At 42.3% G+C, this 25,372-nt stretch overlaps 1 protein-coding gene across 1 annotated transcript in view; it reads left to right on the top strand.

Moving 5' to 3' along the window:
- Window positions 1-13,145: 13,145 nt before the first annotated feature.
- HTATSF1 (HIV-1 Tat specific factor 1) overlaps window positions 13,146-25,372 on the top strand; it is a 266,871-nt gene continuing 254,644 nt past the window's right edge. The window contains exon 1 of the mRNA XM_086918648.1: window positions 13,146-13,490. Within this exon, the coding sequence (XP_086774774.1) occupies window positions 13,329-13,490 (162 nt within the window). The 5' untranslated portion in view covers window positions 13,146-13,328. The remainder of the gene's footprint in view (window positions 13,491-25,372) is intronic.

Below are 25,372 nucleotides of genomic sequence, written 5' to 3'. Positions count from 1 at the left end.
AGACTAATATGACAAGCAAAGCTGAATCTAAACAAGCTATTCATGATGTTGCAGACAAAACTAATAGAGTTATTGAGCACAAACCAGAGATCCACCAAGATAGATCTGTTGGTGATTTTTCTACTAATTCTTTTTCAAGACTCCTGACTGAGAATATAAAAGTCATGGATGTGAAGGATTGCTATGTCTGTGTGAAGCTTCCTGCTTCAGTTTCAGAGGGGGTTAGGTATAACATGCTTCCTCTTACTTATGGCATTACATGCAGTGTTATAGCTAGCTTGTTCTATCAAACAGGTCGTCCTGAGTACTATTACTCAGACAACGACGAAATTTTTGCTAACCTGAAGGTTGTAAATAGCTTGAACAAAGTAAATCCTGCTAAACAGATGAGGGAATTTTTCTTAGTGACTAATGAACTTACCTATCAATACGCTTACAAGAACAACTTAACTTGCAAAATGAGGGATGAAGAAAGATCTTTCCTAAAGTTGGTTGAGGAGAGAATGGCGATTTATAAGAGAAATGAGATGTTGAAACAAACGAAGTCCAAATTTTGGCAGCTTGAGTATGAGAAGCTCAATGGTGGAAATAGTTATGCTGCTATTCACATAGATGATCCTGTTAGTGGAAAATTCAGTATTAGAAGAGATAACACATTATACAACAATTATTTTGTGGGAGCTAGTCAATGTGAGGATACTTATCGTATCATAGGGGGATGGGGATTTAAAGGTGGCAAAGATCCACTTTTCCCTGGAATTTATTTTGTTTGTGGGAACAAAGGTTACTTTAGCCTCCCAGACCATTGGTATGGGACGTGCTATCTTGGATTGGTTTTTCCCAAAAATTTTCATGTGGACAGAAATGCAGAAGGATCATTTGAAATTGGCAAACACCTGAATAGGTACAAGAGGGAGAGTTTTTCAGAAATTATAGGTGACATATTTGGTGCAATAATTCCTATGGTGGGAATAGCCCTAAATGCAATCAAAATTAGAAAGGTTTCCACAATTGTAGATAGATTGTGCACACACACTGCAAGCGGTTTCCAAATAGTTAATACTGAACTTGTCGCCACTAGAAGCATGGTTATGCAGAACCGTTTGCATTAGACATTCTGCTAGCAAAAGAAGGAAAATTCTGTATTAGAAGAGATAACACATTATATGACAGTTATTTTGTGGGAGCTAGTCAATGTGAGGATACTTATCGTATCATAGGGGGATGGGGATTTAAAGGTGGCAAAGATCCAATTTTCCCTGGAATTTATTTTGTTTGTGGGAACAAAGGCTACTTTAGCCTCCCAGACCATTGGTATGGGACGTGCTATCTTGGATTGGTTTTTCCCAAAACTTTTCATGTGGATAGAAATGCAGAAGGATCATTTGAAATTGGCAAACACCTGAACAGGTACAAGATGGAGAGTTTTTCAGAAATTATGGGTGACATATTTGGTGCAATAATTCCTATGGTGGGAATAACCCTGAATGCAATCAAAATTAGAAAGGTTTCCACAATTGTAGATAGATTGTCCACACACACTGCAAGCGGTTTCCAATTAGTTAATACTGAACTTGTCGCCATCAGAAGCATGGTTATGCAGAACCGTCTTGCATTAGACATTCTGCTAGCAAAAGAAGGAGGAGTTTGCGGGATTTTACATGTTCAGCATTGCTGTACTTATATCCCAGATAAAAGCCAGAATATTGAGATGCTTATCAAAAATATCACTGAATTTCACTCAGAAATAGAACCCATGGAAAGTGACAATTTTTCAGAACGTTTGAGCAAAAGGTTTGAGGCAATTGGGAAATAGTTTAGAGAAATTGGCAGTTCAATCATTGGCAAAGTGCTGTATCCTGTAATAATCATAGTTATAGTGACGCTTTTGTTAAAAATTAGTTGCATGGTTCACAAGAGAAAGAAGCATGTGAGGGAAAAAAGAAGAATTTACAGACTCAAAAAGGCACAGGAGAAGGAGATAGAAATGGAAGAGTTTCGTAGAGCTCAATATGAGAGTTCAAGACAAACTGCTGAGACAGAGGTTTAGAAATAGATATACTAACACAGAGAGTGTTCAAAATATGTTGTCTTCAAAAGATAACATTTTTGGGTATTGTATGGTGAATTTAAAATCACCAGATGAGGGAGTTGATGAAGTGAGATTGAATAATAAAATTTGTTTCCACTCGCTGAGTTAAACTTCCATAATGAATTAATAATATTAATGAGTTTATGCATGATGGCTGCCGACAGTCCGTAGGGGGTAGCTGCACTCGGCCACTCTCCTGCAATTACAGTTATCTTGTGGTCAATCGCATTGGTATGGCTCAGTTTTCTTGAGAAAACCTTCTCTAACTGATCCGCGAGGGCACGGAGGCTGGAGGACTTTCTGGATGGAGGATTTTCTGGATGGGCTACGTGGGAGTACGCATGGAATATACAATTGTTTGGCTGGTTGCAGCAGAGGAGGTAGACACATGCTGGCTGAAAAAATCGAACAAATCGAACATACTAAGTGCACCAACTGCACCAACTGCACCAAGAGGTAGATGGCAGGCTGCACTGTCCAGAGCATTTTCTAAGGCACTCTCAAACGTTAAGGAGAGGCTAACATCGTGCCAAGAGGTCTGGAGGGTTGTTAAACGTGTCATGGCCCCCAAGGTGCTGAGGACTACCCAGAAGCAGAAACAAGAAGAAGTGGAAGTACCTAGCGAGCCTGAAACACCAACTACGAAGCAGCAGACAAAGGCACAGCAAAGGGCACAGACACGGAGAGAGGCAGCTAAAAAACGGGAGGAGGAGCGACTCTTGTCAAGTTTGAAGAGGAAAGAGGAGCGACGCAAGGTCTTACCTGTCTTGGATACTGCGACAGAAGCAATACTGCGGCAGCCTCTGATTTTCGAGTCATTCCAGGTAAAGGGGCCATCGCCCTTTTCATCTGCATTAGCAGCAACAAAAGTATCGACATCAGCCGACCTTGAGGGTGCCGAGATGGAGCCCACAGCGTTGGATACCGGGACAGCGGCAGGCGCGGACTTGGAGCAGAGGGGGCATGGATCCAGCTCTGACATAACACATGTCGATGTAGCAGGGGCAGGCGGAGGCCCCCCGGTCCAGCAAATGCCTGAAAACGGAGCAACGAACGGATTGATTGTGACGCCCTCGCTGGCTGCAACGCATGGAGCGGCGTTTTCAGCGGGAGTGCAAGCAGAGGCTGCAAAAGTCACGGCGGGCGAGGAAAAGGAAGAGGCTCGGGTGCATGGAGCAGCGGCGCCCATTGAGGTGGAGGCGGAGGACGTGCGCGACCATCCTGCTCTGACGGAGGTTACAGAGCGTCTGATCCGGGAAGCCTTAGTAGGCGGAGAGGCTGGCGGGGGCGGAGAGTCTTGTGGGGGCGGGGTCAAAATCGCAGAGGCAAAAGGAGTGGAGGCAATCCCTCACAAGGAAGGAGGCGGCGCTGGATCCGGAGATGGAGATATGGAGAGCAGCGCAATGCCAGGTACTGGGGGTGCAGTTGGTTTAGACAGCAGACACAGGGCCAGCGAAGGGACTGAAATTGAAACAGTAAGAGATAACAATAAGGAAAACGATGAAATCGAAGTTGGTGCTATATCCAATAAAACAGATGCTATGGATATGGCTGCTATGGATATGGCTCATGATAGTAATAGTGTAAATGAAAAAGATGCATTTGAAGCTAGGGATATATCCAACAAAATAGATGCTATGGGGTATGACTCGAGTAAAAAATTAGAGGACTCTATTAAAGAGCCTCTAAGAGCGCCCGAAGTTGCAGAAGCCGCAAAAGGTCCAGAAGGGTGTGATGCCACTGAGTCTACTATTAGGGTCACAGTAGGATCAAATGGCATTGACATAACTAAATCACAAGTGGCAGAGGCAGAGGCAGCAGCAGTCGTAGACTCTGGGGTTAAGAAAGCATTATTAGCTAATCAAGGAGCAATTCCTAAGAAAAAGAATAAGAATAAGGACAGAAGTAAGAGCCAAATAAAAAATGTATCTCTGTTAAAAACCCCACTGAATAACGAGGACAGTGAGGGCAGTGACTACAGTGACTATAGCGAGTTGTTGGAGGAGGAGGAGGAGGTAGAGGAGGAGGAGGAGGAAGAGGAGGAAGAGGAGGAGGGAGAGGGGTCAGAATCATTATCCACTTCTTCTGCAGAGATGGAAGATTATTCAATGAGTGACTCCCAAGAGACGGACGCTGATCTTTTATGTTCAAAAAAGATGAATGTAAAAAACGATCTAAAACCAAAAACTAGAGGTAAAACCCATAAGGTCAATGGTAAATCCCGAGGAAGAATCCTAGTAAGCAATAATAGCAATAGTAAGACCAAGAGTAAGAGTAGGAGCAAGAAGGGAATGATGCCGCCAAAAGAAATACCTAATACAATTGAGGGGGCCGAAACTGACCCGAACAAGGACAGATTTGACATTTTACTTGCCACAATGAAACAAATTCAAGGAGAAGCACGGCAGGAAAGTCAAAGAGCCAAGCGGGCTAATAAAAAAATACAGAAATCTCTCCACAACTTGCATGATATGTACTCTGAAGTAACAGGTAGACTAGCAGAGGTAGAACAGAGAACTGGCAAAATGGAGGATGAAATGGCAGAGATACAGGAATTCAGGCAGACCCAGGGAAAAACTGAATCTGATATATTATGGAAACTGGAAGATTTTGAAAATCGCCAGAGGAGAAATAATATAAGACTCTTAGGAGTGGAAGAAGGTAAAGAAGGGGGAGATACAAGAGCCTTTGTCGTGGAACTGCTGAAAGGTGCGTTCCCAGAAATGGATGCATGGGATTGGGATAAGGAAGTGCAACGGGCACATCGCTTCCCCCTTGTACAGAAAAAAGGCAACACGGGTGCAAGATCGAGGGCAATTCTTGTGTATGTAGGAAATTACTTGCTAAGGGAGGAAGTGATTATGAAAGCTAAACCTACAAAGAAGCGCACATATAAAGATATAACTTCCTTCGCCCGTCCAGACTTTTGTCATACAACAGTTGAGAGAAGATGGCGGATGCGGCAACTTATAGTACCATTCCAGAACCTAGGCTGTGAAGTCTATTTGCTGTTTCCGTCTCGCTTGAAGGTGGGGCTCAATGGACAGTTCAGAATTTTCTTTTCGGAAATTGTTGCCCAAGAATACTTGACCTATCTTCGAGAAGAAAGAAGACATAGAGACCGAAACGGGCAATCGGATCGTTCAGAGATCACAAAACAAGTAGCTTCTATCTCAAAGAGATAACTGAGCCTTTTTTTGCTCTTTTTGAGATAATGTGATTATATTCTGAGAATGCTGTAGCATGGGGGGTGGCCGGGCGAGACTCCCCTGGGAGGGCACGGCTGTCACACATAGGTCAGGATTGACCTATTTGCCAGTAAGGGAAAGGGTGGGGAGGGAGGGGAAAGAGAAGGGGGTGGGGGGTGGGAACCACACGGGGAACAGGGCACGGCAGGAAAAAAAACAGAGGGGAGGAGCTTAAAAAAAATACTCTCTGGTCACAGGGAACAGGCGGGGTTGAGAAAAAGTAAAGGAATTAATGCAATAAGCAACGCTGATTCAGAGATAATGAAATGGTGGATTACTAAACAGATAATGTACAGCAGAGAGGGTAGGAGGGAAAGGAGACGTGAGAATATGGATAATGGGGATTAGAATTGTAACTTGGAATGTTTGTGGGCTAAATGACCCCCACAAAAGAGCAAAAATAGCATTAATGCTGAAACAAATGAATCTTGATTTCGTATATATTCAGGAAACTCATATAATGACAACACAAGCTTATGTTCTGTCACAGTTAGGATTTAAGGTATTAGTTCACTCAAGCCAAGGGGTCAAAAAAAGAGGGGTAGCTATCCTAGCTAGGAATAATAATGTTCTAACTAGAAAGAAAGCACAAGACAAATGGGGAAGATGGGCTATGGTTGAGTGTTTTATTGATGGAGAGTGGAAAACATTGGTAAATGTATATGGATCAACAGAGGACGACCCCGATATATTTCAATTCTTAGATGTTGAATTAGCAACCTGGGCACCAAAAATTATATTGGGAGGCGATCTTAATATTAATGGAGCAGACGGATTAGGACTTGGTTCTTTTGGAAAGTATAGCGGTAGGAAAAAAAAAGTATTCCAGGCACTACACAGCCTGGTGGTAAACAATGCTCTGTCAGATGTATGGGGGAAAAAGATATTGGATAACAAAGGGTACACATATTACTCGGCACCGCACCAAACATGTGCAAGATTAGATTATTTTTTTATTTCAAGTACTAGTATCTCTGACTCGTAGATTGAAAGGCTGCCACGGGTCCTAAGCGACCATAACCCTCTAGTACTTACTATAACAACAAAAACAAGTACTAGACAGCACACAAACTGGACTTTTGAAAGAGAGCTACTGAAAGATGAGAAGTATATAGAATACATGAATAAATGGATTACTGATTTTTTTCGTTTAATAAAGATACAGCAGAAATGGGAGTTGTTTGGGACACTTTTAAAGCTGGAATACGAGGTGAAACAATGAGTTATAACTCTTATAAAAGGAAACAAGCTCAGCTGAGGAATCTAGAATTAGCTTCGAATGTTTTGATGGCAGAAGAAAATCTAGAAAATAGTGTGGTGTCGGGGCGGGATATCGAAAAAGCTTGGGTAGAGTTAGTAAAAGCCAAAGGTGAGGCAGAGGGTGAAATTGCCAGCAAAGCGGCGAAAATTTATAACACTAAAAGGGAGAAGTGCTATGAGCTGAGTGAGTCAGTAGGTAGGATACTGGCTACTAGAACAAGACAACAAGAATCTGTAGGTATAGTGAGGGAAATTAGGGACACTGCAGGCATGGTACATACAGACTCGATTAAAATAAGAGAAGTCTTTAGGATATTTTATGAGAAGTTATATGACGACGAGCTACAGGGTCGTGACCCTCTAAAAGATAAGGAAGAAATGAGGGAGTATCTCCAAGAGATCCCTGTAGACCCAATAGAGGAAGAGGAAGCAGATGGGTTAGAGGAAGAGCTGCAGTTAGAAGAAATAAAGCAGGCAATATGGAACCTACCTTATGGTAAAGCAGCAGGTCCCGATCAGATACCCATAGAATTTTATAAAGTATTTTGGGATTGTTTGAGAGAAGAAATGGTGAAGGTGATGCAAGGGGCGCAACTGGGCATAACATCGCCTAAATCATGGGGGGGTGCAGAGGTGGTCGTAATATTAAAAAAAGGTAAAAAACCGGAAGAACCAGGCTCGTATAGGCCTATAACCCTACTTAATGCAGATGCAAAAGTCTTCTCTAAAGCATTGGCATCAAGGCTGGCAAAAATCATAGATAAAATCGTCAGCAGCTGCCAACACGGTTTTATACCAGGGAGAGGAACCACCCACCATATACGGAAGGCAATAACTTTATTTGATGTCTCGTCAGTTACAGGGGACCCGATTGCAGTAATGTTACTCGATGCAGAAAAAGCATTCGATCGGGTCTCCTGGAGCTACCTTTGGTATGCTCTAGCTAGAACAGGAATTAAACAAGGTTTCATTAAAGCTTTACAAACTCTCTACTTAGAACCAGTAGCGACACTACGAGTGAACAGTGGAAACACAGGACAATTCCATATAAAAAGAGGCAACAGACAAGGGTGCCCTTGCTCACCTTTATTGTTCGCTATATATATGGACCCGCTTATACGCAGAATAGAGGCATCAGCGATGATAACACCGGTTACAACGCTTATTGGGCAATGTAAAATCTTAGCCTACGCAGATGACATCGCTGTTATCTCTCCAAACCCATCTGAGGCTATAGAACACCTTGAGCTCGAGGCGCTGAAATTTGGAAGAATCTCGGGATACAAATTAAATATATCAAAAACACAGATAATAAAAAACTCGTATACCCCATGCTTAGACAACCGAGTAACACAAGAAGGTACATATCTAGGGGTTATCATAATGTCAGACTTGGATAACTTGGTGGAAAGGAATATTTCCCCTTTAATCAAGAAAGTGGAGAAAGATCTGGATAGATGGGATAATTTACACCTGTCATTAGTGGGAAGGTCTAATATAGTAAAAATGATTATCCTTCCAAAATTTCTATATTTATTTAGGGCAATACCGCTATTCTTTGATAATAAAATATTTAAAAAATTGGAGAGTATGCTAAATAGATTTATCTGGGCAAAAGGAAAAACGAGAAGGGCTCTTAGATACATGACATTGCCAAGAGAAAGGGGAGGCTGGGGAGTCCCAGATTTAAAATCTTATTACTGGGCGGCTGCTTTACAGAACATGGCTGGCTTAATGGGAGGTGAACAGGGTAGTGAAGCAGAGGAGTGGAGTAAATTCGGATCATTAGCAATCTATGGCCTAACTCTGGGAATGGAAGTGAAGGACGTTCTCCTGAAATTTACAGAGGCTAGTTATTACAAGAGGACCAAGTTCAAGATAATAATAGCAGCATTCGAAATTTGGAAAAGTTTTGCTAAAAAAATTGGCTTAGGAAAATTTAATTCTTATACAAGATTATTACATAATCCAACCCTCCCACAAGATATCTTCTCGGGACCTATAATGGCAGAGTGGGAAAATAGGGGAATCAGAACCATTGGAGATATTAGGGGGGAACAGTGTTTTCTCCAATTTAAAGATCTGCAAGACAGATATAACCTAGAAGCTAGGCAATTTTTCAAATTCCTCCAGATTAGGAGTTTCCTCCTGGGAAAAAAGGTGGTGTTCTGGGATTTAGGCGTAATGCTATTATGGAAATTATTCAAAGGGGGCAGGATTGCACAATTAAAAGATTGTATGCTGAATTGATTAAAATAAAACAAGATGATCACCAAAAGTGGAGTGAAAAATGGAAGGATAATCTTACAATCAGCTCTGAAAGCTTTGGTATCTCCCTAGAAATGGGGAACTCATTACTATGTGCAGCACCATTACAGGCTCAACACTACAAAACACTTTATCACCTGTATTATACACCGGCTAAAATAGCACAATGAGGAGGTTTAGTGGGTATTACATGCTATAGGTGTGGAAGCTCGGATGCTGATCTGGAACATGTATTTGCTTTATGCCCCCGCTTAGATTTATTTAAAAAAGAAATCGAATGTTTTATAAGTAAAATTTTAGAAAGCGAAATTGTCCTAACCCCAGGAACCATTCTATTAGGAGTTAATGTTGAGGATGTACGCTCTTTTTGTGGGAGGGAATTTTTGTTTGTAGCTATGTCTATCATGAGATTATGTATAGCCTCTGCATGGATAGATCCTGTACCACCTACCTTCCATAAATGGCTGGCTAAGTTACTAATAACGCATAAAATGGAGAAAGAGATATATGCAAGGAAAGGAAAAAGGGGAAGGAAGCTAGGTAATATAATATGGGATCCTATAACACGATGGAAGGAGGAATAATAGTGTGAAATGTTGGATTCCCTAAAGATAAGAAATACTAACTCGGTGCAATTACAATATCGATGTTTTACAATATGAAAGTATATTCTGCTTCTATTTATGCTATTTTTGTGCTTTAACTTGTGCTTTAATTTGTTTCTGGTAATATCCCCCTCGCCTGCTGATGATTTAGTGATTATCTTTTATTTTGATCTATGAACTATTGGTATATACTTTTTCTCCTTCAATCTTTGGTTTGTATTAATGATGCCGTGCCTTGTATATAAATGTAAAATATTTCAATAAAAAAATTAAAAAAAAAAAAAAAAGAGTTTATGCATGATTTGTACTAATTCAACCTAGTTTAAAAATGCATTTACATGAATATTAGGGGATTAACATTATGTGCTCTTTCTTGCATCTGCGTGTACGTTGAATTAATAAACTAACTTTGTCTTTTCGTTTTTGTCAACATCAATTGCGGCTGTTTAAATAATAGCATGTGCTTGTTTATAAATGTGCTTTTGTCTATGTCGTGTCTTTTATGTGGCATAGGCTTGTGGAGAATCCTGAGGCTCGTGTGAAAAAGGTCTTTATATTGCTGCCTTTTTGTGCTCAAAGCTAGGTAACATAAACTAATGGGTTAACATTAGTAAAGGGGGTGGGTAACAGAATGATTTTCATTACTCCAATTAATGAATGTTTTGTGTTTCTTTGCATACTAGTGCTTCGAAAAAAAAAGAGGCCTGAGGCCTAGTTTTTAAAGGGTGTTTGAAATCGTTTGGAAATTCTGTCATGATGAGCCGAGCACAGCAAAGAATGAATAAAAAAAAGAATTTGTCGTTCATAATCTTCAGTAAACAAAATATGAGGAACTGTGCAGGATGTGCTCCGTGTGGTATAATATTTCCAAGGACAGGATACGGCAGAAAAGCCAAGCTGAGGAAGCAACAAACTGTTATTCAATAAAATGCTGCAAAGGACCTCGGAAGCTAATGTCACTTGTAGACAAAAGACAAAGACGCTATGGAAAAGCTCGATTTGATTTCGGAATGAAAAGGCAATGACTTCATGTGGACTGATGTCTGACAGCCAATGAGCGTGCTGTATGTCACTTAAAAAGTATTCTTTCAGTTAGTTTTAGATAGAGAAAAGGTATAAAACTTGACCCCTTCAGAGGATCGTTGCTGGCTCGTTCAATTCCTGTAGAGCGTGAGATGCTGACGGACTTTTGACTCACGAAAGAGAAACCTGAACTAATGTCTTTCCTTTTAGGTTTGATTGAATTTATCTAGGGAAATAGTGTTTAGGGAATGAGATTCTTTTGCTTAAATACTTTTCATGCTGATTACGTTTGAACTGACAGTCTAATGTGCCTTTACTTAATAAAATGATGCTTATTAAATTCTAATAAAAGATTTATTAATTTTAAAATGCCCTTTATTTGAAAATAAAGTTAATAAAGTAGATTTTGAAATGACAAGCTGGTCTTGGTTATTTTGAGTCTAGTTACCATTAGTTAATCCATTGCCTAGTTGACTTAATTAAATGACATTATTTTATAAACATTGATGATGATAAACTGCAGTTGTATATAATTATAAATAGTTTTGTGAATAGTTCCGATTAATTAGGTCACATGATTCAGTTGGCCAATTCTTGTCTCAGTCATTTATGGGCCTTGTGAGGAGTTATGATTAATGGTGAGTATCATGGTGTAGGGTTGTGTTTTTGAGACAGAATTTCTTAAGGCCCGCTGGATCAGACTGAACATGCATGCCCGTTTTAAATACAACCATACTAAATGTTTGAATGTTTCTGAACCTCATTTATTCTGAACACGGCGCTACCGGGGAAACCAACACCAAGGGGCCTATGCAGCTTCGGATGAGATGGGTGCAGACACCCGAGGCGGCCCGCTGGCCACTACATCCACCCCCGCTTGCGATGCGGGGCCATCCTACCTCCTTTACGACATTGGGCTGGCACCCAAACCTACGGACCATATCTAGATAGGGCCCATTGGAGGTAGGTAGGCGCCCAAAATAACACCCCATGTGCCGATCCGCGCACCCGAAGGACTTTCTATGCCCACCTGTGCATTCTGAACAGTCGCGCCGACACAAAATTTAGGACCCAGGGCGACCCGATGTGTGGAGGGGGCTATTAGTGCATCACACTCACTGATACAAAACCACCGCACTAGGTGTCCCCAAAGCGATACTTGGATTACATGCTCTCATGCGCCCCCCCCCCCCCAACTGCCGTCGTTCAAGAGTGCTGTGAGCCGTAGCTGCACTCCAACACGCAGACTCATTTTTGCAGAGACCGCATTCCTTGAATAGCGGGGGGGGGTCACCATTGGGTAAAAATCAGTGACCTTAAACATTAGCCACAGTAATCATGCCCACAGTACTGGCCACCCCCGTTGCACCCGCCCCAGGCCGACTACGATGACGCTCCCATGTGGCCCTTGTACCTGCATAGTTGTTAGAGGGCCAGATGGGGGGGGGGGGGGGCGGCGTTAGGGTGTCCTGTCTACGAAAGACAGGGAAACCCCAGATGTATAAGGGGGGGTGGCCTTGGCCTGACTCACCGAACTCTCATGCTAGCCTGAAGAGTCGTGCACGACACAAACGACGGCAGGGGGCACACGAGGCACGCCCGGCCCTGAAAGGACAACGATGATGAATGACCCTTCTAGATGGCGTGACAGGCGAAAAAGTGGATCTAAAATGGAGGGGGAGGGCTAAATAACCTCCCCAACTGCTGGCGCGCCGGGGATATGCCGTGTCTGGGGTGCCCTATAAGGGGACTCCTCCTGGAGTCCCGCAGTAGAGAGTGGAGGTGGGGAAGAGCCTAAATGGAACTAAGGGGGGGGGGTCGCCCTCTGAGGTGGCCCACTGCGGGGGCCGTGGGCAGCCGCATTTGTTCTTGTTGCAGGCAAGATTTGTTTGAAGGGGAAATCAACAGTAGAACTGTCTCAGCAGACCAGTAGGCAGGACCACAAACAGCAAACAACGGCCCACATACTGACCTTTCATACGGGTCCTCGCTCAGACCCTGGTCACTCCAAAGTAATCTGATAAATTAGCAGCTAAGGCTGTACGTGGAATTTTTCTCGTTATTGCTTAGTAATGGTTGAGAATTGCGACAGCTCAAAATTGCCGATTTTTTTTCAGACAAAGGTGACAACACTAACTCCCATCTGCCCAATACACTTGTTCACTTTCTTAGTGTGTTAGCGTAGTAAAAATAGGCACGTTGATCGGGACGCTCTTGCGCATGCTTAGAAGTAGAGCCTACTAGAAAGCTCCATTGGGCCATCAAGACTACGGCCACTGACATAGAAATAGGACAACTTCTATACTGAGTATAGTCTTAATTGTCGCTGTCGGTCATATTAGGAAGAACAGCTTCTCCCCATTTTCACGGAAGTAGCTCTAAAATGCATAGTAAACTAATAGCAATGAGTAACATAAAAAACTTGAGACAGTCACGAAATTTTGAACGACACGATTTTACAATGGTTTATACATTACCGTAGTCTTAAACGTAGAAGTAGGCTGTTAAAGCATTTAATTCTGTAATTAAGGATGCAACTCACAATGTTTTGTAATATGAGACTTTATGGATCGTTTCAGGTTTGATAAAGTGACGACATTTAAAACTGAATGAATTACATTTAGGCTGGCATGGGTTCTGTACTAGTGCTCGGAATAGTCCTGCCTCAGTTTCCATGTTGGGTGTTGTGTTACTGGCTGAACGTCTCTGTCTGTGGTGTCTCGCAGCGCAGGTCTGGTCGCTGTCTCTTCACATCTTGTGGAAGGATCCAAGGGAATCAACCAGGCTTGAGCATCCTGCCCGGGATACTGTGTGTACCTTCTTCTAGCAGCAATGACCGGCACTTCGGACGGGAACGAGGACTTCGAGGAGCAGCTGCGACTGCAGCAGCTCTATGGGGAGGAGGGCCATGCCGAGCAGCAACATTTATTCACGGACCCATCCGATGGCACCATATACGAGTGGGATTACGATAAGAAGGCATGGTTTCCCAAGGTGTGTGGAGGCAAAATGTACGTGGGGCTGAGATGAGTGGAGAGACGGGGGAGGTCTACGCGAAAAGGAGTTGGGGTTCTGCATCAGGAAAGTGGGGCACCAAGTATTTAAACGACACCTTGCAGATACCCTTCACAGGAGTAATTTAATTCAATGGAGCAGAGAATAGTGAGTGCATCGTAGAGCCAAGTAACCCTTTACGACGTGATTCTTTTTGCCACTGTTGACATTTTTCCCCAAACTGCAGCTCCCACTCTTGGCATAGTGTTGTCTCTAACGTTATAACTAATACAATAACTCTTTCGGTTATACTAAATTACATATAGGTGTAACCATGTATAGATTAAAAAAAGCTCTGTCATATGTCGGTCTGGGGCATTTGTTTATAGTAAGATCACTCGTTGTAGGTAGTCCTAGTTCGAAACCACAGAATATAAAACATCGCTTCTGACTTGACTCTGACTCTACCAGCCTGTTTTGCCCAGGGCATGAACGTCATTTTAAATAAATGGTAAGACTGGGACCTGTGTCCCCAAATGTTTACAAGTCTAGGAAGGCATTTTTGATTAGAATGAAAGTTGTTAGATTGCAGCCAGGTCTGAATTATGTGCCTGCCCATAGTATTTTAGTTCCTCATTATTTTTAGATCTTGATTAACGACAGTTGTAGGCATGCCGTTTGTTTTAAGTACATTTCATTTCATTTTTCATTTTTAAAGTTGTATGTAGCTCGAACAAGATCCCGAAGAATATCAGAGCGCTTTACAAAACTGATGGCAGGAAGGACATATGAAACTATATATGACATTTTAAAGTTTTAAGACAAACAGTGTCAAGAAAAAGAAAAGCACCAATCAGAAATCACTGTTCATGGATGATTTCAAGCCTGATGGAGCGGAGGTCCGATACAGCAAGTGGGTTGGCCTGGTCAACGTTTTTATACTTCAACTTAGTTTTTGTTATTGAAGCTGAAAGCCTTTATAGTGGGGAAAGGTTGCAGGATGAATCTGACAAAGTCCTCTTGAATCCAGATAGTGGCTTGATGAGATCCGCCTGAAGCCACTGAGGTTTTCCACTGTTAGTTAGTTTCTTTTTGGAGCTCAACATTTTCTTGGATAAGCCAGAGGCTGTATCCAACAAAGTCCTTACAAAACCAGGCATCTTATTTATTTATTTAAACACTTGTAGAGCGCGAACGAAGGCCCTTGGGCATCTCGGCGCTAGAATATCTGCTATGTACAGCCTAAGGGGGGAAGGGGGATCACTGATTAAAAAGACAGGTTTTAAGCTGCTTTCGAAAAGACCACAGAGACGAGTTGGTTTTAATGGCCAAAGGTAGGGTATTCCAGAGTTTGGGTGCTGACACAAGGAATCTTCTGTCACCCCATGACACTAGTTTGGTACGGGGTACCACTAACTCGTGTGAATTAGAAGATCGCAGGGGTCTGAGGGGACGGTAAGGAAGAAGATTTTTAGTGAGAAAGGCTGGTCCCTGGTTATGCAAAGCTTTGTACACAATGCAAAGCGTTTTAAATTTTATTCTGTTCCTGATAGAAAGCCAATGGGGTTCTCTGATGGTTCCTGACACTGAATGAAATTTGGGAACACCTCCCAAAAGCCTGGCAGCTGCATTTTGGAGGGCTTGCATTTTATTGAGAACTTTTTCTTGTGTGTTCAGGAATAGGGCATTGCAATAGTCCAAGGTGGACAGAACCAGGGACGTAATCAAAGTTTTGCCTGCTGAGGTCGGAAGGAATGGGAGAATTTTTTTTATAAGTCGTAGCTTATAAAAAGCAGAGGAGGCAATCTGATTAGCATGTGGGAGGAAGGTAAGGCGGTCGTCAAAAATGGCTCCCAGATTCCTCACCCTGCTTACAGGTGTGGGGGGAGGACCTAAGGACAGTGGCCACCAGCGGGACGACCATTCAGGGGTCAGGTTTACGAAGATAACTACTTCGGATTTATCAGAATTCAATTTCAGGCAATTGGAAGCCATCCAATTCCCTATGGCTTGCATACCCAGATTGAATTTGTCAGCAATTTTTTGGCCATCATTCCTGATGGCAAGGACCAACTGGGTGTCGTCAGCGTAGGATGTAAGGCTCCTCCCATGAGTACGAATGATGTTAGCAAGGTTCGACACGTATATATTAAAAAGTGTCGGACTCAGGGATGAGCCTTGGGGTACACCACATGGCAGTGATAAGGTGGCAGATTGGTAGGGTCCTATGGTGACCACCTGAGTTCTTTCTGCCAAGAAGGAGGCCAGGAGAGTCTTGGCCTTTTGCTGAACGCCAATGCCTTCGACACGGTCGATCAAGATGGTATGATCGACCGTGTCAAATGCTGCTGACAGGTCCAGCAGTATAAGTACTGCTGTTCCCCCAGCATCCCGGATAGCCCTAATATCCTCCGCAGCCTTGATCAGGGCCGTCTCCGTCCCATGATATTGACGAAAGCCAAACTGGGACTCATCCAATAGGTGATGTTCCTCTATAAAGGCTGAGAGTTTAGAATTCAAAGCCTTTTCAGCAATCTTTGCCAAGACTGGGAGGTTAGCAATGGGCCGATAGCTCTTAAGTTCATCCATGTCGAGATTTGATTTTTTAAGCAAAGGTCTTATTAAGGTTTTTTTCAAAGTAAGTGGATACATACCTGTTGTAATCATGGTGTTCCAAATGGTGGTAATAGCAGGAAGGACCGCTTCAGTAACTGAGGAAAGTACTTTGAAAGGACATGGGTCAAGGGTGGAGCCTGATTTAATGGAGGACATAATGTCCCTAATCTGGGTTGTGGAGACCTCTGCAAACTGAAGGAGCGATGGGCTGGTCCTTGGGATACTACCCAGCTCAGAGATGGCTCTAGGAGTGGATTTAACACCGTTAGCGAAGGCTGCATAGATATCATTAACTTTATTAAAAAAGAAATCTGCCAGCGCATCGCAGAGTGGTTGGGAGGGGGGAGGGTTAAGTTGGGCGAATCACCTGCTAACTGTTTAGTGGTCTCATACAAGGCCTTGTTGGAGTTTTTGGAGAGTTCTATTCTTTCGCAGTAAAACTTGTTCTTTGCCTCACTTATCATTATTTTGTATTTGGTCACCATTTCTTTATATTTGGTTTTGGCTTATTCGGAGTAGTCTCTACGCCAACACCTTTCGTACCTTCTACACATTTGTTTCTGTGTTCTTAAGGTCTCGGAATACCAGGGGGCTGAAGGGGAGGATCTGTTGCAAGAGCATTGTTTAGTCTGGACCAAAGCGGAGGTCGCAGATCCCACCCACTCATTAAATTGAGTAATGGCAATATTTGGGTCATGTGAGAGGAGAGGTTTGGAGGTGGTCAGGAGTGATTCTAGACTGTCATTGTCGATGTCGTTCCAGGCCAGAAATGTCTGGCGAGGACTTACACTTGCCTTAAGTGCTCCAGTGTCATGGGTGATAAATGAAGCCATTATGACATAGTGATCTGACCAGGTGATGATCTTTAGCACAAGGTCCACATCATATTTACTTTCAGCGGATTTCGGGCTAGTCACTTGCTTCTGATTGGAAACCTTGGTTGTCTGAATCAGATCCTTGTGTTTGTCTTACCCATGAGCCTTTCGGTCTCATAATGTTTTAATTGAATGTGGTTTAATAGATTCCAACCAAAAACGGTGATTGGGATACGCACTCCCTTTGATAATTTTAGTGTGGTCAAAAGTCTTTATGGGTGGGTGGTGCCCATGGGGTTGAACCCCCTGTACCTGGGTTGGAGAAAATGGTTTGACGCACTGTTCCATCGAGAACCGTGTCTCCCCAGAGCACTCGATGCAAAATGTTCATTGAATGGTTCAGAAACGTGTGAGCAAAGTTCAATATGTCCTTTTAATTGTTCGTTTTTGATTCATATCATGATTATTCTCATGGTCTTTTAACATTTAACTCGGTGGCCCAATGCATTTTGGGCTTAGCCCTTCCTCAGGGGCCCTGTACAGTTCTGTAAAGTAATCAAGGACAGTTTCAAAAGCAAAATTCATTGTCATGTCCAGTTGTACAGATATATACATTTTTCAACATTTGTGAACATGCAACGGATGAGAGATCACAGTGTGAGTATTGGTGATACTGTTTACAAAAGATGTATAAGCCTCTTCCATGTATGTAAAATTATATTTTTCTATATACAATAAAGAATTTCAGAAATAAAAAAAAAAAAAAAAAAAGAAATTAATAAAGCGCACTTCGTTACAAAAAGATGTTTTATGTAAACTCAGGGTATGTGCCTAATAGGTAAGAATGAGGGTGCCAATGGGGGTGCGGTCGTGAGGGGTATCGGCGGCGTCAGTGCTTGAAAGTGCTCTAAACAACGTATGAACCAAACTTGTGATTAACACTTTTATCACTGTGCTTGTCGCGGGTGAAAAACAAGTCTGCAACATAAGGTAAAGAACGTCAGTTGACGTGTATGCGCGGTAGCGTATGGCTGCATAGTCTGTCTAAGCTTGCTGTGGATCAAAAAAAGGAGATACGCGGCTTACCGGGATGTTAGGTATTCTCGGCGTGTTCCATATAAATCCGTTCGATGAGTGTTGTGCGCGACCAGTGTATCGCGTTCTAAATAAGTATTCAGAGTCACTTGACTCATAAAGTGTAATGAGGATTCTGATTCGCGGGCGTATCACAGTACGCAAAGATCCGTGTAAAGGGGTATGCTATTGGCTGACACGTGGTCAAGTGTCAAAACATACGCGGCTTACCGGGATGTTAGGTATTTTCGGCGTATCCTATATGAATCCATTCGATAAGTGTTGTGCGCGACCAGTATATCGCGTTCTAAATGAGTATTCAGAGCCATGAAATGTAATAAGGATTCTGATTCACGGGCGTATCCCAGTACAAAGAGATCCGTGTGAAGGTGTATGCTATTGGCTGACACGTAGTCACGTGTCAAAACCCAGAGTATTCACCGTGTAAATAATGAAAGTACGGGGCATCCGTGCGGTGCTGTGTCAAGTGCGTTTAAAGATCACAGGTGGCATGTGGTAGTGAAACGATATACAAGTGAAATAGGGTAGTGAAAGAGTACAACAATTCACCATGCGGTGATGTATTAAACACTGTAGGCAAAGAAGTGTGAAAACTAAGTAACCTTCATAACCTGAAAGGAGCGTTGATAATGTAAACATTTCACAATATTCTCGACCTTTAAAGAAACAGTGAAAGTAAAGTGAAATAAAATGCAATAAAAACTAATAATTGCAGTTTTCCATCTGTTAACCAGATTGTTCAGTGATTATCAATAGTCTATAGGTAACGACTGAATTCCAGGCGTTCATTTAACCTTCTCGGAGCTTTCGATGATAATTGTTGATCCAGTAAAGTTCTCTCCTTAAAAGATGTTGATCATTGTCTCTCCCTGGTAATACTGGTACCATTTCTAAGATACAGAACTTGAGTTGGCTGGGATTGTGTTGATGGTCATTAAAGTGTACTGCTATTGTGGATTTCGTGGATTTTTGCTTTTGCCAATGTTTTTTATAATGTTGAGAGCTTGGCAGCTCCCACAACAATAATATTTTTACGACAACCATGCCAAAAGAAGTCAGACATTGACAAAACTTAAAAGCTGACCACCAATTTCAGACCTACTGGCTTTGCCAATGCTTGTTTATTTTTGTTTCTCACTATCTTATTGAAACTGGTTACACTGATTGTCCATTATAAATATTTTCGGGAAATACTACCATGCATCAACACATGTTACTAAATGATGCTGCAAAGAAATAGTACCTGAAATTTTACAGTAGTTTAGCAAAATGTTTTTTTACTGCTTTCATTTTTTTATGAACATTTTATTTTGAAACCAAAGAATCATCAATCTTGCTTTCAAGCTTCTGCAAATATTTGCATCAAATCAGAGAGCATTATACATCGCCTCATATTGCTAAACCTTGAAAACGTGTGTACACTTTTTAGGTCTCGCCTAGGCAGCGTATACGCTGTCTCGTTGAGACATGCAGTATATACTTTACTATGTGGCTGACCAACTCTTTTTAAATAGTTGTTTTCATTTGCTCTTGAGTGTGCCTTTCAAAATGGTGTACTTGGTATTGGTTAATAGTGATTTAAGTCCCTCCTTTTTGACACTTGACCACCCCTTTGGCTGTTGGCCCCTTTGGCTGTTGGCCCCTTTACTTGTATTAGGGGTGTTGTTTTGGTATGCTGTATTTGTTAGACTTATTATATTTAATGTGCCTTGTTTAAGCCAAGCGTGTGATGTTGATAGTGCAAAAGTTTTCTACTTCTGGCGATCGTGTGCCTCCAGGTACAGATACACATATTTGTCCAGCTGCCCTGATGTTTATGAGTGCCGATGCCCCCCAACATAGGGTGGTTGTCGGCGCGTGATCCTCGTCCACAGCAGCATACACTCAGCCAGCGCCCTTCCCTGAGGTCAGGTGATGAGGCAGGCACGGCTGCAAGGGCGGAGCGCGTGAGGCAGGCTGGTATGGTGTCTGTTGAGTTGTGTTTTTAAATGCTGATTTATATAGCGCAAACTCTACCCAAAGGTATTTGGAGCGTTTTACATGAGCACCGGTTATGTTACACAAGGGTACATTCAGGCACGGGAGATTATGTGATTTGCCCATCACAGGATGTGGACGCAAGCCCGAGGCTCGAACTCTGGTTTCCAGCACCAAAAAGCCGGTCACTCTCCAGAAATAATATATATATCATCTCAATACATGGCCTTCGCTACCTTAAATGATATCTGTAATTGAAGGATCGCATAATTTTGTGAATCTTTGCATTTATTTTTGTTTCTTTGTAAGCCTCTGTTAAGTGATCTTATTTTTCTAAGCCTTTTACCGCGTCTGAATTACAATTATTTCAAAAGGGCCTCACTTTTTCCAGATTGGAGTTTACAGTGCTCAATTGTCCGTCTTTGCTATTTACACGGGTAGCAGAACTACTCGTTCCGGGTTCAAGGGAGCCTCTTTCTTCTTCCTGTGTCCCGTGTGAAACTCAGTGTGGGGAGCTCGTAAAAGCTGTCATGGTGAAGAAGGGGGCAGCGGAAGAGATCGGTGAGGGCCTGCCATGGCGTATAAAAAACCCAAAGAAGTTCAAACCAGTTGACGAAGAGGCTCCGGCCCTGTCAGGACCAGGGTATGCTGTTGGGCAGGAAGCTGGCATCCTGCCAGGAGCGGCAGATGGAAACCCGCCCGGGCCCTTTGGCATCGCTCTTTAGCTCTAGTGTTGCAAACCTATTTACTCCCATATACGTGCCTGCGCCGCCCGCTTCAAGAAGGGAGCCAAAATCTGTGACCACCCCACATAGTAGGGCTACTCCCGTACTAGAGTGCTACCAACAAAGATGCTACATAGACACTCTTCGCCTAGTTACTCACAGTCTCAGGGAATCTGCCCTGCATCCCAGAGCCTCAGCTTCAGGAAAATTCAAAGAAGTACACCTCTCCCCTTTGTATTTCACCAGGGACACCATGGAATATCTTACCTCCCTGTACAATCCTTATGGCCCTGACTTCAGGAAACTCATGTGTCTTCCCACGCCACATGCATGGTGTGTGCCATAAACAGGGAATTGCATATAACAGTTCTATGTAGACTTGGTGTTCCTTACAAAATATATTCATAAGAAACACTCACTGCAGCCCCATTGCTGTCTCCAGCATCATGGAATTAAAAGTGAATTGTTTTCTCCCCTCCCCCCAGTGGTTCAGGTGCTTTTGGGAAAGCAAAAGCGTAAAGGACACACTTCCCTGTGCTCCATTGGTACCTGTAACAGCAGGGAAGCCCTAGAGAATCCATTTTGCCCTTCCCCATGCTCTGCCAGTGTCTACAAAATTAGAGTAACGTAAGGCAGTTTATTCTAGCCTCCTTGTTCCATCCCAATGACCGGAGAAGCAGGGAGACTCTGACTAAGCTTCTACCTGCCCACAAACTCCTGGTGTTTCAAATGGTGTTTAAATGTCTTTTGAAGTCACAGACTCTGGCCCCTTCCTTGGACCCCATAGCACCAAAGTGGATGTTTGCTAGCTGGTGATTTGGTGAGGAAGGCAAACATTGCCAAGTACTATTTGTTCATGGTTAGTGGCCTCCAGATCTAGGTCTGTGAACCTCCGAAGCACCCACTTAGTCCGAACTCTGCTCTGAAAACTGCATTTTTAAATCACATAGGGGGATCATTTTGGGCCCATGAAATGTAATCCTGAGGTTAGGGTCTGCTGACTTTACAACCTTATGAGCCCTTTTATTTTGTTTTCCTGAATGCAGGGATTATGCCCAGAGTCATGTCATGGCGCGTGCAACAGAAATCTTTTGGTATTAGCCAGCTAGTTCGTGCATTTGGGTACCTGAACAGTCATATAGGTCTATTATCTGTAAAATGAAGAAGGGAGGAGCTCCCTGATCCAGTTAGATGAGTTTACTTTTTTCCTTAATTTCTGTCAGCGAACTGTCCACAACGTGTTGGTCAAGATATCACTGTAATTGAGCCCTCCTGAAAGTTGTATAACACTAATTTCTCAAAACCTACTAACAGACTTTCACCAAACAGGGCAAAGGCTTTCGTGTGAGTCAAGTTTGGTGAAATCCCATCCAAAATTTTTTTGATTTGTTGTTACAGTGAAGAGGAATTGTCTTGTGGGTGTTCAAATGGTAAATGCATTTTTTTATATCCTTTTTTTCAACTTCAATACATATCTATGCAGTGACAAAACAAAAGCTTGCTAGTTTCATCTTTTAATAGAAACTTGCATGCACATTTGTGAGATGGTGCCAAGGTTAAAAGCACATAAAAATATAGGCTTTTCAGTGATAACCCAGACCAAGCTCACATTAAATAAATCACAAGAAAAACTCTTTCTAAAAGGTAAACAGGAAAAGCGCAGAATCTATGTTAGTATATAGGCTACAGCCTCTAGAGTGGAAAACCGACACAGCACCTTTATGAAAGTATACAACATTAGCATCCCATGAGCAGTGCCTCAGTTTATTTTTCTGGTTTCTTTAAACACTTTTCTGAACATTGTCCTCACATGTGTTTCACCTAAAACCATTTGGTTTTGTGATTCACTCAACATCTGTAGTGACTGGAAGTGTTTTTCTTCATTTCCCAACAGAAAATAGTTTTCTGTTTCCCACCATGCTTATGCCTTTTGTGAAATGCCCCAATGTAGCTGTAAAAAACCCATCATAAAACAGTCTTCATAATCTACATTGTATGTCAGCCAGATTCACATCTAGATGAATACTAACATTGTCTGCATATGTCTTGAGTAAAAGACTGCTAATTAGACTGCATGGCAAGCAGGAGGACTTGATGCACTAGGAATCCATCTCTGAAACATTAGAAGAGCATGAAGAAGGGACTTCTGTCTTGACTTAGACCACACTGAAAACTCCTAAAGGTTGAGATGGAAGAACAGACCAAGACATCACGAACACTATTGTACCTGTTCAATGTGTAAGTCCAATATATAAAAAAGGGAATGATGCTACCTGTTAGTCTGTGAGTGCTGACTTGCTCACAAAAGAAAATTCAGCATCGACGAGGACAAAGCTGTCAACTTCAAAGGAGCTGTCCATGCTGAAGTATGATATATCTTTGAAACACTTGTTGTGTAAATATTGCCACTTGTCAGATAATAGTTGAATAAGCTGAAGGTTACCTATGACTTTCAACTCAGAATATTCTAAGGTGTACTCGCCGACTAGAGAAGGTCCTCCAATAGTGGGAATCTGAGTCCGACCAAAGCGTACATCGCCGTGTCCACTAATTCCCTCCTATGACCTCTGCTGTTATGCGCAACTTTTCCACCTCCGGTTATTCTAATATACTCCACATCTAGCCCTGCGACTCCAGTCTTGACTACTCTAACCAACACTTTACCTTTGTGAAGAGCAGCCTATTCTCCAAGGGCATCTTGAACCCTCACTGACATCACTGCTGTTTTTCTTACTCAAGGTTCTGCAAAGGCTGCTCCTCCTCATCTCCAGAAAAAAAATACAGGCCTCTTGAACAGAGCCATCTTCACTACAAATGGTTCCACAGCCTGATTCTTCTATTTTGGACCAGGAAGTATGATGCTTCTGTAGACAAGGAGATTAAGAGGTTGTATTCTATGGTCTGAAATATGTGAGACACATATGTGACATCAGCAAAAGCAATCAGACCCTAGAAGCATTTGTAGCAGGTCACTGGGGGATTCTCGTCCGAGGTTTGCAGACAAGATATTGTGAGAGACTAGAATTCTTGGATGACTGGATAATACTGTCTAATTAAATCATTAATGCCGCTGCAGACTCCCAAGACCTAGCAGCTCATGATTGTTTGCACAGTTTGTCAAATAGACATCCTTCCTGGCTGTGTCCCACTTCTCTTAAATCAAAGGATTCTTCATTTACTCCTTTCCAGCAACTCTTAAGAACCCATGACAGCAAAGATGCAAAGTATTAAGCCTGAGATGGAAACACTTATGGCAGTATCATTAGAGAAAAATTAGGATATGAAATATTACTACAGGGCTCATGAGTGCTGCTACTACACGTTCAGGGTTCAGACCCCTCTCTGTCCTCAACAAAGTCTACAGCAGAGCCAGTACAGACCAATTTTGGAGGCCATTACGAGAGAGAATGGGCAGTCACCAACCATCATCAGTAAATAATTTTTGATTTTAAACCATTTTTTAGGTCGAGCATTCTGGACCTCCTTATATACTTCAGTATATACTTATTATATACTTATATGTGCATGTACTTTGTGGGCTCTGGAGATCAGCCCTAGGACTTGTCTACTTCGATTAGGGACTTTTTTCTGTTCAAATGCCTCTATTTAACTGTCTTGATAGAAAACGACCAGCAGACGTCAGTAAAATACCAGATTCGCTTTAGCATTCTCTAGATTCCATTCCATAGAAATTGTCTTCCATGAGCACCTGTAGAAATTAATATTTCTTTTAAATCTTGTATTTTTAGTGATATGGCCACGAAGGCCCTGATTTTATATTAAAAATAGAGCTTTGGACTATACCATTTCGCACCGAAAGGCAATATTTCTCTCCATGTGTTCCCATACCTGGCATGTTATGCAGTTTGGTGCTTACTTTCCCTCCATGTTAAAGAACAGTAGATGTTTCAGCACCCAGGCTAATGTGCTGCATAGCTAAATACATATAAGGTCCCAAAGGCGAGAACGATTGCATTGCAAATGCTTTTTTAGGCCGGAACCTCTGTCAGTAGTGCAGTCTGAGCTTACAACATTTACTTAGAGCGCTCACCTTAATAATAAAGGCTTTCAATTAATGTACCATAAATCCAAGTTTGAACAGCATTAACATATGGGCAAAAATATAGTGCTCTTCCCTGATCCATAATGTGGTTCTACGAACTGGCAGCCAAAGGGTATGTGCTGCAGGGGGTTGGGCCTACTTGTCCCAAGTACAAAATACATTGGAAAACTTGTTGCCCTTTATCTCAAACAATATGTGAGCATTGATCTGTTTATGGCTATTGCATGAATCATACACAAAACATTTTTCTGAAACATGCCTGTAATAGACTCTCAAACATCACCCACAATAAAATAAATTAAATGAAAACAATCTGTTTGAGGTCATTAGGGGAAGACTCTCTGTAGAACAGAGCTGGCACTATCAGTGGGCTCCTTAAAAGGCTAGGGCCCTGGGCCACAGCCCACTTTCCCCATGCCTTAAAACGTCTCTGCCTGGGGGACATAAACGTTAGGCACTTGAAGAGGGTCTAGTAACAGTGTGGGAGGTTAGCGGACACAAGAGTAAATTAAGAACTCAGCAGGCTGTAACTGAGGTACCCTGAGGGTTCAAATAAGTTGCACTGCATGAGAGCCACTAGACTCAGTCACA

This window comes from Lissotriton vulgaris, chromosome 4_1, assembly GCF_964263255.1.
Source record: "Lissotriton vulgaris chromosome 4_1, aLisVul1.2, whole genome shotgun sequence".
Classification (NCBI taxonomy): domain Eukaryota; kingdom Metazoa; phylum Chordata; class Amphibia; order Caudata; family Salamandridae; genus Lissotriton; species Lissotriton vulgaris.
This window is presented reverse-complemented; position numbering and strand designations above follow the sequence as displayed.